The sequence below is a fragment of the Schistocerca piceifrons genome, chromosome X (assembly GCF_021461385.2).
Source record: "Schistocerca piceifrons isolate TAMUIC-IGC-003096 chromosome X, iqSchPice1.1, whole genome shotgun sequence".
NCBI classification, from domain to species: Eukaryota; Metazoa; Arthropoda; class Insecta; order Orthoptera; family Acrididae; genus Schistocerca; species Schistocerca piceifrons.
Genome location: NC_060149.1, coordinates 720,098,782 through 720,113,860, shown reverse-complemented (window position 1 = coordinate 720,113,860; position 15,079 = coordinate 720,098,782). Strand labels below are relative to the sequence as shown.

The 15,079-nt window shown below is 38.2% G+C and overlaps 1 protein-coding gene across 2 annotated transcripts in view; it reads right to left on the bottom strand.

The window, feature by feature from the left end:
* Positions 1-14,752, bottom strand: part of LOC124721508 (spermatogenesis-defective protein 39 homolog) — a 116,173-nt gene extending 101,421 nt beyond the window's left edge. The window contains exons 1-2 of one of the 2 annotated variants that reach the window (XM_047246524.1): positions 14,209-14,752; positions 5,839-5,950 (exon numbers count right to left, since the gene is read on the bottom strand). In XM_047246524.1, the coding sequence (XP_047102480.1) occupies positions 5,839-5,950; positions 14,209-14,295 (199 nt within the window). In that variant the 5' untranslated portion in view covers positions 14,296-14,752. Of the gene's footprint in view, positions 1-535; positions 711-5,838; positions 5,951-14,208 lie in introns of those variants that run through there. The other variant, XM_047246525.1, reaches the window with a different exon arrangement.
* Positions 14,753-15,079: the final 327 nt, after the last annotated feature.

Genomic DNA, 15,079 nt, shown 5'->3' with positions numbered 1-15,079 from the left:
CTTTCATGCTAATACTTACAGAGATATCTCATCTCAAAGTTGCTGAAAATTCAAGGATGCACTATTGGAAGCTGTGCTATGGTTTCAAACAAGTGACTATATCTCTGCAAGTATTGAATTTCTGAAACTGAAGCTTTACCAGTGTTCATTGAGAACATGTGTGAATCTTCATACAAAATTTCATCAAAATCCATGATGGTCATGTGGAAACATTTCTCGATATTAGACCACTTGGCACGGAATGGCCCCATCACTAATTCTGTAACTATTCCTGCCAGTGTCAAAACTTATTATCCGCTTAATTTCACTAGCCCTGCCACAATCAATTGCTCAGTTATCCTGCATTTATTCTCCAGTTAGGCGTTATTACGTGTTCGTACAACACATTTTCCGCGCTACTCCTAGAACAGAACTTAGGCGGATGCGACCAGGGCCTGTACTATTGGCCGTTACTAGTGTTGCGGTCTGGCCAAAATTTTCTATCAAAATTTCATTTCCTTGGGCACATCGAGAAGATAATAGTAATCTTTCTTACCTGTTAGTAATTTATTTCCGCTACCGTAGTCTGAATCTATTGATTTCGATGGTAATGATAACAACGCTGATCATTCGCAAACCCAATCACATAACAAACAGCAATTGACATTCACCCGATTGGCTGTATTCCGCTCTGCTCGTATAGCCCTACCGCTTCTGTCTGCAGGAAAGTTTAATTCAAGATGCAATGGGGATTCCCCTGGCAGAGACATGCACGAATTTAAAAATCAACTTATGATCCATTCAGAAGCAAACGTAGAATATGTTCACAAATGTTCAAAAACCAACAGGGATGCGTTTCAAAATCATATGATAGACCAATGTGCGCTGGATACTAGGTCCTTTGTGAAACAAGGCTTTTCCCTCAAGAATATGAATTCTTGCCGCCCGGGGCAGATACCCCGGTTTGCCCTCATTGAATCTCGCAGCTCGTGTGCCAGTAAAATTTTTCCAGGTTGTATCTTGCTGCTTGCTGCTACTGCTTATACAGCTAACAGCCACACTTCTGTTAGGCCGGTATTACACTATCAAATTTCTTTGTCCAATATCTTTGTCCAATATCTTTGTCAAAGATATTTGATAGTGTAATAGGGATCTTTGACAAATGTCGTCCAATATTTGATCAAATCTAGGCCGAGGCCGTATATTTGATCAAAGAAATCGCTTGTCTTCTGTTCACTGCAATGCGATATGTTACCACGCGGAGCGCTAGCATCGCTGCAGCGTTCTGTCGTCTGTAGTGTTTTTATAACCATTGCCGGTAAATACAATTGATGTGTGCCGACAACTACAGAATTAATAGAGATGTCTGAAGCTTATGAGGCGCTTTACAACGTGAGGCACCCTGAATACAAAAATACATTAAGAAGATTGGAGACCTGACCTGACCTAACCTAACCTAACCTAACCTAACCTAACATAACATAACATAACATAACCCTCTCCTGTAGCAAGGAATCGGAGTGTTATAGTGAGCCTGTCTTCTGAAGATATAGCAGTTCTTAAGTGAAAATTGTACTTTGTGATATGAGGATACACTTCATTGAGCACATACAGGAATGTATGCTCATCCATTCTTAAGTAATTGATGTACGACTTGACGTCTTCCACTGTAAGCTCACGTAACAAGTTTTGTTGAATGCTTTTATCGTGTCGTCGTAAAACCCACGGCTTCACCCAGATTAGATTAGTTTTTCGTTCCATAGATCCGTGCTGAGGAGATCCTCATGGATGTGGAACATGTCGATTTTTTTTAAGCTGAAATAAAAATACTAATAGTATGAATAAATGCAATACATTATTTGTTTCTATTAAAAATTTCGCCAATGGAGTGGAAGGAGTTGGCCAGTAGTAAGTCTTTCAGGCTCCTTTTAAGCTGGTCTTTATTTCTAACTAAATTTTTTATGTTCCTGGCAAATTATTGAAGATGAGTGTTCCTGAGTAGTGGACCCCTTTTTGAACTAAAGTAAGTGTTTTTAAGTCCGTGTGCAGATCATTTTTGTTCCTGGTATTGTATGTATGAACTGAGTTGTTTGTTGGAAAAAGAGATATATTATTTACGACAAATTTTATTAAGAAGTAAATATACTGAGAGGCAGTAGTTAACCTGCGAGCCGGAAGTATAGTGAGACTCTGTCATTTGGGCCTACGAGAGTTATAGTTTTTTGTTTGTTTGTTTCTCATGCCTAGATAACTGTACAAACATATCGTTGCATGTATTGTAATAATCATTACATATAATGATCCACATGCAACAATAACTCTACGGAAGTATCTAGGCATGAAATACAAAACAAAAAAAGCTAACCTGCAAATCTCGTACGTCCAAACGACAGTCTCACTGTACTTCTGGCCCGCCAACAGTTTCATTTTCTTTCTTATTTTCCCCCAGTACCAATGCAAGAATCTGAAGTACCCAGTTCTTTGAAGAGGTTTCTGCAGGAGGTCCGTGAATTTACTCCACAAATAATACGTATTACACGCTTTTGGACCTTGAAAACTTTTGTTTGACTTCAAGATTTACCCCAAAATATTATCCCATATGACATTATGGAATGAAAGTATGCAAGCTTTTTCATTTTTATGTTGCCTATGTCTGCTAACACTCGAATTGCAAATACAGATTTGTTAAGGCGTTTCTGCAGTTCTGTGGTGTGCTCCTCCCAACTGAATTTATTATCAAGTTGTAATCCCAGGACTTTTAAGACTGTCAACCTCGTATGTATGGTTCCATTTTTTCCCCCCACTTCTTTTCCGCATGTGCACACAATGCAATTGGAGTACGTAGAACTGCTGCTGTTAATAACAAGTTGTTGTCAGCCATCTTGAACTTTGATGAAAAATTTGATGACAGTGTAATACCCCTCGTAGCGCTACTTCAAAGATCTTTGTCAAATATATTGGACGGAATATTGGATCACATCTTTGATCAGATCTTTGACAAAGAAATTTGATAGTGTAATACCGGCCTTAGTTCTGTAGCCAGAGGCGGGAGAAAGTACTACACAAGCGCGACTCAACTGCGCATGCGCAGTCACGCTCATCGGAGACAATTTATTGTTATGAAGCATTGCACAGTTTTCCTAAAGCCTTTGACACATTTTGCTGTTGGCAGACGCTTGTATGAGCACTGTGTTTTGTTGTTGTATATGGCGCATTTCCTTTGCAACTTAAGTTTTATTTTCGTTTTTTTTCCCTCTCGTTCGTGTTTTATTGCTGCAATATTACTCTGCAGTAGCGAGATACAGTAATATCCTTTGTTAGAGTATTGCTTCTTAACAATCAAAATTACAAAAATTTAACTGAAAACTAAAACAAAACAAAAAATTCTCGGAATTATAAAAAATCCCAGGGTTTTCCCCAGTTTTCTCTCGGATGAAAAAAAATCCCGGGTTTTTCCCGGATCTCCCGGTTGTCTCGGGTCGTATACACCCTGAATATAAAATATGAATGGAGAAGATGGAAATGAAAAATGGAGCTAAAATAGTCTTTATATCCTATATTACCGATAGATTTATCTTAAGATTTGTCCAGCTCTACGTTTTACCTACATCCTAAAATACGTAAGCCTAAATTCGTCTGTAACTAACCTCTATTCTTGTCCTATGTAAATATCAGTTACGGCACTAAAACATGTCCAGTGTAAAATTTAGTCTCTCGTAACAGACTAAAAACATTAACCACCTCATGCAATGTTAAACAGTCATACCTGTTCTAGACAATAAGAAAGCACACTTCTCACTTATGCTACCTCTCTGTACAACACATATCCAAGTACAATGGCTCTTTGTTGTCATATTTTCCTTACTAGTTCAACCCCCTTCCTGCCGCGTACCCCTATCCCCATAAAAATAAAAAGACTGATAAATATAGTTAAGCATAAGCACTGTCGCCACCAATGCTAATTTTTTTCAAGGTGCATTTGTTCTAACCCCAGTTCAGACTCCTCATCACTAGCTTTGTAATATGGGCTCATAGTAAACAAGACCTCTTTCATTTTTTAAATGTCATGTAGTTTCTCCTAACAACCCAAATTTATATATACAGGGTGTTACAAAAAGGTACGGCCAAACTTTCAGGAAACATTCCTCACACACAAAGAAAGAAAATAAGTTAGGTGGGCACGTGTCCGGAAACGCTTACTTTCCATGTTAGAGCTCATTTTATTACTTCTCTTCAAATCACATTAATCATGGAATGGAAACACACAGCAACAGAATGTAACAGCGTGACTTCAAACACTTTGTTACAGGAAATGTTCAAAATGTCCTCCGTTAGTGAGGATACATGCATCCACCCTCTGTTGCAAGGAATCCCTAATGCGCTGATGCAGCCCTGGAGAATGGCGTATTGTATTACAGCCGTCCACAATACGAGCACGGAGAGTCTCTACATTTGGTACCGGGGTTGCGTAGACAAGAGCTTTCAAATGCCCCCATAAATGAAAGTCGAGAGGGTTGAGGTCATGAGAGCGTGGAGGCCATGGAATTGGTCCGCCTCTACCAATCCATCGGTCACCGAATCTGTTGTTGAGAAGCGTACGAACACTTCGACTGAAATGTGCAGGAGCACCATCGTGCATGAACCACATGTTGTGTCGTACTTGTAAAGGCACATGTTCTAGTAGCACAGGTAGAGTACCCGTATGAAATCATGATAACTTGCTCCATTGAGCGTAGGTGGAAGAAAATGGGGCCCAATCAAGACATCACCAACAATGCCTGCCCAAACATTCACAGAAAATCTGTGTTGATGACGTGATTGCACAATTGCAACATCCCTTCCTTCAATTGGGCCAACTGGCGGTGCATCGAGGAAGTACAGTACATACCGACGAAACTAAAATAAGTTCTAACATGGAAATTAAGCATTTCCGGACACATGTCCACATAACATCTGTTCTTTATTTGTGTGTGAGGAATGTTTCCTGAAAGTGTGGCCGTACCTTTTTGTAACACCCTGTATACTATGTTATATTGCTTGAACTGTGTGTGGATTAACTTAACACCTATGTAAACATTATAACTATTGGAAAATAAAATACGCTTGTGGTGACAGTTGCCACTGTTTCCTAGTCAAGCAATGTTCTTCTGTATTAGCAGCAATGACTTGGTCATTGACTGAATTGGCATAACAGTAAAACATTGTTACTTTTCGCACATATAGGACAGCAACTGTGGCTGAGAGGGAAACCATTTGTCTTGGGCCATAAAAGATTAATAGTTTGCAATCCATTACTAATCAAGCTATTTAAATTAATTTTGTTTTTCACTTTATGAGCATTGAGTTACTAATAAAGATTGTGATATCACATATTACTTAAAGCTTCTGTACAAGCACAGATTTGAAACTACATTGAGTTAGTTCTTAGCAAGTGTTTACATGACTATGTTTTACATAGCAATTCATCCATTACAGCAGTGGTTGAAGTGTGATAAATGTCAGACAACTTTATACCAAAAGTTTGTGACTGAATACAGGGTTTATTTATAAGTGAATAATTTCATGAAATGAATCAACTAACAAACATATTTTTCTGCTGAGTACACCATGCTTCAGGGAAACATATGACCGCTATGTGGCATTGCGACATATGAAACAATTATTTCCATGTTTTTCCTCAGAACTTACCAGTCTGTTTAATTACTGGATATATACAAAAGTGTTACTTACTCGTTTACTTCAGAAAATCGAATCAGAATCCCACAATCAATTTCTTAAACATTATCAATAACACAATTCCTCTTAATGAGTAGCAATTAGTGATTATACAAAAACTGCTATAAAAAATTATGAAAATACCTGAAATGGAGTCAGCATCAAAACAACTGCCATCTTGTCCAATTTCAGCTCGAACCTGCTGTGATAACCTTGCAGTTCCACTTCTGGATACACCACAAAGTTGGCTGCTAGACTGAAATAATATTAACAAGGAATACTTGACAATCAGTCCCAAAATTACTTTAATAAGCATACAGAGTTAATGCAATAATAACTATCTTTATGGAGTATGGAAAGATTGAACGGTACATAATAGAGGCAACTGAGGAGTTAGTGACTTTCAAATAAAGGAAAACACGTAACTAATGTTGAATTATTTCTCAATGACATTTCCTTTTCGCTTGTTGGGCTTTTTTCCTAAGATCTCTTCTCTGAACATGAATTTTCTTTCAGTATACAAAGAGAGTGTAGTTGCAAAAGCGGAAATTTGAAGAATGTAGTGGATGAAATAGGAGTTCCTATCATGAATTACAACCCTGACCAAGGCAACTGAGGATGCATTGTCCTGGGATCATTCACTTTCTAGAATGTCCCTACTTTTCATCAGTTCCTTGTGAAATTTACCCAACAAACTGAGATTAGTCTGAGTCTGCAGAAATTTTCCCTATTCCAGATAGATAGCATATACAGGGTGACAATTATTGAATTATATGGGGAAAAAACATAATTAGTTACAAACTAAGGTGTGCACTCTCTTTATTCAACATGTAAGTGTCACTACAGATATTCAGTTTTAGGTTATGACATGTTCGATATGCCTGCCATCATTGGCAATGATGTGGTGCACACAAATAGCGAAATTCTGCATGACCTGCTGAAGTGTCACAATGGCTATACCATCAATGACCTCCTGAATTGCTGTTTTCAGCTCAGCAATGGTTTTGGGGTTACTGCTGTACACCTTGTCTTTAATACAGACCCATAAAAAGGAGTCACATGTGTTCGGATCCGGGAAATAAGGCAGGCAATTGAGGCCCATGCCAGTATCCTCTTGGTACCCCAGAGCCAGAATGCAGTACCCAAAGAGCTCCTCCAGGACATCAAACACTCTCCTGATTCAATGGTGTTGAGCTCCGTCTTGCATGAACCACATCTTGTCGAATTCAGTGTCACACTGGATAATGGGGATGAAATTGTCTTCCAAAACCTTCACGTACCATTCAGTAGTCACTGTTTCATCAAGGAATATCGCATTGATTATTCCATGACTGGACATTGCCCACCACACAGTCACTCGTCAAAGGTGAAGAGACTTCTCGATCACTAAATGTGGATTCTCAGTCCCATAAATGTGCAAATTTTGCTTACTGACGAACCCATCCAAATGAAAGTGGGCTTCATCGCTAAACCAAGCCATACTAATTCCTATCACTCAAAGTGCTGTTTGAACATTCTAATGCAAACCGTTCAGAAGTTATAATGATTTTATTTCATATAGTTCAATAATTGTCACACTGTATCATTCTATGTAAATAAAAGATATGTGGCACAATTTTCTAAGGTCAAGGAGCATTTCTCATCCTCTTTAAAGAAAGTTTACTGGAGGAACTGCATTTGTTTGACTCAGCTCCACAAGTGATGACAGCCTCCTTGCTGCAAGATTCCTGTAATACAATGACTCTGTATGAAAATAAACTTCTATTTCTCAAAATGAAAATACAGTGAGGAATTTTCTTTGTCATCTGACAAAAACAAAGACAAATAAGAGACTCTGTGAACTACATCAGCGGAATTGTTGCAACATGGATGTCATTCAAAATGGCAAGCAAAATCTATGTTATACACTTTTGAAAATTATTCCTGATTAATTACAGGGATATCGTAAAGCGTGATGTTGAATGTTTACAAGTTTCGCTTGTTTACCACCAGATTTACACTGCGTTCATGGGCAAGGCCATTCCAGATGGAGCTGGATGCTCAACAAAAATAATTTTTTGTGTCTTATACAAAAAAACTGTGTGGTAATCAACAGGGAAGATTTTGGGCAAATGTCCAAACAAGGGTGTTAACCTCATCTCCACCTAATTACTAGTCTGAAATATTACTGCACAGCTTCCTCTGCCGTTTCCTAATTACACACAAAGTTACAATACCAAGGACACTCTGCTGTTCCATAGGGTACTATTTCTTTTCAGTTGCTTGAAAAATTTGGAACAGATGCATATATGATAAAGCATTTGTCAGCAGGAGTGGGTACTGTGTGTGAGCTATAATTTATTCAATCTATTGTATAGTACTTAGGCAAGTGTTGGGAACACTCAGTACATTGTCTTAACTTTCATGACCTGCTCTTGGGAAAGGCAGTTCAGTTGGGGAAGTGCGACTTGTGGATACGAATACAGTAGCTTGCCATCATAGGCTACTTACAACTTCAAACAAACAATAATAGAGAACAAATAATGTACCATGCTGTAAAACATATTTTCCCCTCTTTGCAAAATGTTGATGAATTCTGATAAATACAGCTGCTTTCAATAACTTGACTCTTTGTAAATTTTATTATTATACACTTAGATGATAAAAGTCCTGGGATACCTCCTGACATCATATCAGACATCCTTTTGCCCAGCATAGTGCAAAAACTTAACATGACATAGACTCGACAAGTAATTGGAAGTCCCTTGCAGAAATATTATGCAAAGCTGCCTCTATAGCCATCCATAATTGCTGAAGTGTTGCCAGTGCAGGATTTTGTGCATGTACTGACCTCTCAATTATGTCCCATAACTGTTCGATGGGATTCATGTTAGATGATTTAGGTGGCCAAATCATTCGCTTCAACTGTCCAGTACATTCTTCAAACTAATTGCAAACAACTGTGGCCCGGAGATATGGTGCATTGTCACCCATAAAAATTCCATCATTGTTTGGGAACATGAACCCCACCAATCAGTCCAAATTGTCTCCAAGTAGCTCAACATTACCATTTCCAGTGAATGATCGGTTCAGTTGACCAGAGGAGTCAATCCATTTCATGACAACACAGCTCACACCATTATGGAGTCACCACCAACTTGCACAGAGCTTTATTGATAATGTGAGTCCATGACTTTGTGGGGCCTGTGTCACACTTGAACCCTACCATCAGCTCTCACCAACTGAAATTGAGACTCATTTGACCTGATCATGGTTTTTCAGCCACCTAGGGTCCAACTGATATGGTCACGAGCCCAAGAGAGGCACTGTATGCAGTGTCGTGCTGTTAGGAAAGACACTCGCATCCGTTGTATGCCGCCATACCCCATTAACACCAAATTTCATCGTGCTGTCCTAATGGATAGGTTTGTCTTAGGTTCCACACTAATTTCTGTGGTTATTTCATGCAATGTTGCTTGTCTGCTAGCACTGACAAGTCTGTGAAAATGTTGCTGCTCTTGGTCATTAAGTGAAGGCTGTCAGTCACTGTGTTGTCCATGATGAGAGTTACTGCCTGAAATTTGGTATTCTTGGCACACTCTTGACAATGTGGATCTCAGAATATTGAATCCCTAATAATATCCAGAATGGAATGTCCCATGTACCTTCCTCCAACTACCATTCCACATTCAAAGTCTACTAATTTCTGTCATGCAGCCATAATCATGTCAGATACCTTTTCACATGAATCATCTGAGTACACATGATAGCACCACTGATGAACTTCCTTGTGTACATGATACTACAGCCATCTGTACATGTGCAGATCACTATCCCATGACTTTCGTTATCTCAGTGTAGTTCCAAGACATACATTTATCATTGGTTCTAATGAGAAGAAAGAGTAAGAAGGAATTTTAATGTCTCACTATTGTAAAACATGAAGTGGGAAGAATAACCAACATAGTGTAATTTTTGGGATAACTGTCAGCATGTCTGACTGGTGTGGTCTTATAAAATTAGCCAGTTGACATGGCCTTGTAACATTTGTACTGAACAGTTGAAAGCAAGAGGAACCTGCAACCATTATATTTTCTGAGGACATGCAGCTCTAATGTATGAAAAATCATGGGGAGCTGCATTAAACTAGTTTTCAACCTGGAGACCACTACACAGCTTAAACAGTAAATGCTGGTATCTCTGCAGTAAATGAAATAGAAAAATATTGGTATATGTCAGCAAGTAATGAAGCTGTTAAGCTACCATGATTCACACCACCTTTGGTAACTATCTACAAATGTCTGGAAGCTTTAAAAGTTTATCAGTGTTGTACAAATCCAAAGTTCATGTTTTATCACTGATAAATATCAAATAGTTCTAATAAGCAGTGACGGAAGAATCCAGTAACATGGTTTAAAATTTGTTTTTTGTTCACAGATAAAGCGTTTTCCAATTCACAAACAAAGTATTCTCTATGGCATCACAGAATCATGCAGAACATGAAACAACAAAATTTAAGACGACTAAACCATTCATAATGTGCTTACTTCACAAGTGATTTAAATCCCAGCAGGCTGGCAGAAATTTTTCATCTTGTTATTTCAATGAATATGAAAGCAACATGTTTAACAATCTGATGTAAAACCCTAAGATGTTTTGGTCTTATATGAGCTTACTAATTGGATCAAAGTCATCCATTCAGTCACTCAGTGATCATTTTGGTACTTAAGCAGAGCTTCACAGATAGATAAAAATTCTGAATTCTGTCTACTGAAATTGTTTCACTGCATAAGATTATAACATGGTTTCTCTTTTCAATCAGCACATGAACACCAAATGACAGATGAGATAAGTGACCACAAAATCATTCAATACAGGAAAGAACAGTCGACCTGATGGCATACATGTACAGGTTGTTTGACCATTATAGGTACAAATGAAAGGATGACTAGAAAACAAAGAAACAAGCCAATAAACACAGATCTGAAAAACAGTGCTTTCCTTGATACATTACAACTGAGTACATGAACACATTATAGCACAGTCCCCTAAAATCCAAACCACAGAACTGCACTTGAGGACAAACACATTTCAACAAGTGTTCCACATGGTCATTATTCATGTGAAGGCAGGCTTCAGTGTGTCCCTCCATCAATGCCAGTACGTGTTCAAAAATCCCAGGTGTGTTCCGAATGCAGTGACAAACATCCATGATGTGTTCCCAGAATTCACTGACATTATAAACAGGGCTGGAATACATGAAAGCTTTTAAATATCCCCATTTATAAAAAAATAAATAAAAAATAAATCCAATGGATTAAGTTTGGAGACCTGGGAGACCATGGTATTGGTGGGCCATGCCTGATTTATTTGTTGTCAAAATACTATATACCAACACTTCGGTATCCTAAATGATGATACACACGAATGAGGGCAGTTTACCACTTTGTAATTTACACCTCACTTGCAGTGTTTCGAAATAAATATAGCCCTAGGGATTAACATGTTGAAAAATGCCATGACTACACTTATGCATACACTGTGATGAGGAAACCACTGGGTTCCAGACCTCCATTTATTAGGACTATTTTCTTGTGTCATTGTCCCTCACTTGCGCCTTTCATTTGTACCCATAACAGTCAAACACCCTAGCTATTCCATACATATTATGTGTAAGAACTTGCTTTCCTTCTCACTACAATTTATTGTAGGTTGCTGTATGAATGATTTATTTCAAGCGACAGGAAAAAGGTGCAGGTCATTACCAGTTTCAAGAAGGGCCATTGGACAGACATGGACAGTTGTGTGTCGATACCAGTAACATCAGTCTATTATACAAATATGAAACATATTTCATTCTCACATCTTAAGCAGCCAAGACCACAAAGCTCCTCTGTAGGAATCAACATGGATTCTGTGAACAGCAGTCTTGTGAAACTTGGCTCACTCTGTTCATTCACAATATTCATTAAGCAGTAAGGTAGGCATCCCCAAATTCATACCATCTAATTTGACTTCTGGTAGGTGTGTTATACAGTTCCACACTGTGGGCTTACAGAAGTGTCCGATTCCATCTGTCTGCTTTGACCCATGATGTCATCAATATGGCAGCAATGGCTACTTCCAGCATATACAAAATGTCAATGGTACCACTACATACACGTCAACAAATGCAAACAAAAATAAAAATGACACAGTAACATCTCACTCCAAAAATGAAATGGAACTATTGGGACATCTGCAGAAAATTGGGGGTTTAGGGCAGGTACAAATTAAAGGAAATACGGAAGCGTCCGATCCCGCCCGGCTGCTTTGACCCATGACGTCACAAATATGGCGGAAACAAAAACACACACACACACTTTCCACAAGAAGCCTAATGACACTAACGGGACAAGCGTGGGAAATGGGGTGTTTTGGGTGGGGGGCAAACTAAATATAAACACATTTAGACGCCTTGCGTAGCTACAACGTGTAAGTGAAGAAAGCCATGCATGAATACCCACCCACCTCCCCAGGGGTCGTAACCCCTGCAACCCATAGAAGATAAAGATGCTTCAGTAGCTGATTAGTGTTTTTTGTCTTTAAAAAAAAAAAAATCTCACGGGATAGAACGAACATATCAGAAAGATAAATATAATAAACTAAAACAGAAATTGGAGGAAACAGATAATTAAAATAAGTAATAAGTGTTTTTAAATTTAAAAAAAAATCTCACGAGATAGAATGAACAGATCAGAAAAGTAAATAAAATAGGATAAAACAGAACTGGAGACAGCCACACTCAAACCAAACTCTGCGCCGTCATGACGTCACACACGACAACACCCTTACGTCACGGGTCAAAGCCGACGCGTGGGATCGGACGCTTCTGTCGACCCAAATTAAATATACAACAATACAAAAACACCACTCTGTCACAAAAATAAATACCATAAAAAATTTAGATTGCAGCATTCTGCTACGCCAACAAAACCACAGGAATTGGACATTTTCCTTAATCTACAGAGCTCAAACACAGCTACCAATACCACAAACATCCACAACCCCAAAAAGTGGACTCTGGCATTTCCCTTGACCTATATAGCTCAACTGCAGCTATCGATACCAATCAAAAAAACTTCCACTCTGGCAGATCATACATAATGAGTCTCTCAGCACAGATCATTTAATACACAGGCTAATTTTACTTAGCATTTTGTTATATAGAAAACATCATCCTGCCATGCCATGACACCATGGCATTACTAGGATGAACAGATATGTGAATTAACTTCCAGTGATCAGTTTACATTTTAATATCGTGATTCTAAAATAATATTAGAAGACACACATCTGAAAAAAACAATTCTGATGTTATGCTTACTAATAGAATACAACCAGATGGTACTTTATGGCATCTGTAAGATGCTTTCCATGGCAAAAATACAGTAATATGTCTAAAATACTACACGAAGATGATATGAAGAATATAGTAGAATGTACTATGTTATGCGCTATGGGCATTGGTACCAAAAACATTAATGAAAAAAATTATTTGTTACTTCTAATGTGTGTCTCAGATTGCTTATATGCATACGTATTTTGTTTTGCACATCTAAGGTGGGCATGTCAGAGGTTTCCCTATCACCTTTATGCCAAGTAGCTACTAAAACTAAGAGATCAGATTTAAATGTTACTGTTTACCCTCTGCAAAATTGCCATAATCATAGTGAGTGCAATGTTGTAACACATACCACAGCTCACTGGGGTCACGGTTATCCAATTGCATAATTCTTATTATTTCAATTAACTCAATGGCCAAGTGCAAGTCTTTCAGTTGGCTGCCACTTTGGTTACATGTGTGTGTCCTAATGTACCACAATTATCAAAATGGGGAACAGGGGATATGCAGTTTAATGTGGAATCTGAAACACATTTTGTTCCTGGTAACATCTCACATCGTATACAGGTAAAGGCTAGATTAAAGTCAGACTCAAAAATTCTGTGGTTACACCAGGATTTCATCCTGTGACCTCTTGGCTTCCAGGTACGGTCCTTGCCACTAGTCCTCCAAGCCCTACTATTGCATAATGAGCAGCAATTATGTTCTTCATATGGTAAAATGACACATGCAATTGGCTTCTGGAGGACTCTCATTACAAGTCACTAACACGTGTTTAAACTCATTTATCTACTGAAATAATTTTGTACCTCAATGTTAGTAGCACATTTTGATATTGTATTTCAAGGTACCTCACGGACTAACCAACAAATACTATGTTCTCATTATCACAAATGTACAATACAGCACCGACAAACTGTCTGAAACAATAAATAACAGTCTGAAACATCAGCCTTGTGTTAATTAGGTAAAGAACTGTACAAAGAAATTTTCATTTGGCTAGAATGCAGTGTCAGCACTTGGTTTATATGTAGTAACAGTAATATATATCTGCTTTGGTTACATGATAAATTCTAAATCAAAACCACAATAAATGTTTTCGCTTTAATGTAAAGAGTTGGATTTCTTGTCAGAACGTACTGCTAACTTACATCTTCATCTTCGAAGTTAAAAGCTTTTGCCCTGGCACTGGTTTCACTATCATTCCAGTAATCTTCATCTTCGATGCGTGTTGCCATTTCTGACGTAAACTTGCTTGGGTTGTTCACTTCCTTGTGTGTGACAAGTATACTTGGTGCCGTCTGTTCAAAGTTCAAATCAATCAACAGTTTCCCACACAAACGATGGGTCTAGCCATTCTCTAACACAAGCTGCACTGCTTGTCATAGTAAGTTGTTGTACGTTATATCTGCATTACAAAACCCGACTATAATCACCTGCTGTCTACATGGCGTTGTACCACAACAAAAAAATATGTTCTTCTAGTTTCTAAAAAACAAGAACGCGGATTCTATACATAGTACTACGATAAAATGCAGATAATAGTTAGTAGTAGTGGAACAGCAATCACGAATAATATTGTTATGACGTTTCATGTATTATTTCAAACCAATCCAGCCATACTGCAAAATCAAAATAAACAACTCTACACATATCATCAACACGAAACCTCCCACTCGGCAGCGATGTACTTTGTTTACAACATCTACGCCAAGGAGGTAGAAAACAAATCAGACAATCGCCAACGTAACAAAAATAAAGACATTCATTGGTCGGAATACTAGACATTTAAGGCCGGTTCACACCCTATGATTTATCTGTGCAAATATCAAATCGTAGCGTGTGGATCGTCCTTTACTCTACTATTCATACATTTTCTGCAAGACACTGTGAAATACAAGACATATTGTACTTACCAGTATTCCAGATATTAGGACTTTCTTCCCGTTATATTCTTGTGCGCAGCGCGGGAAGAATGTCTGCTACGATTCCTCTGTCACGGCTATAATTAGTCTTCTCTTG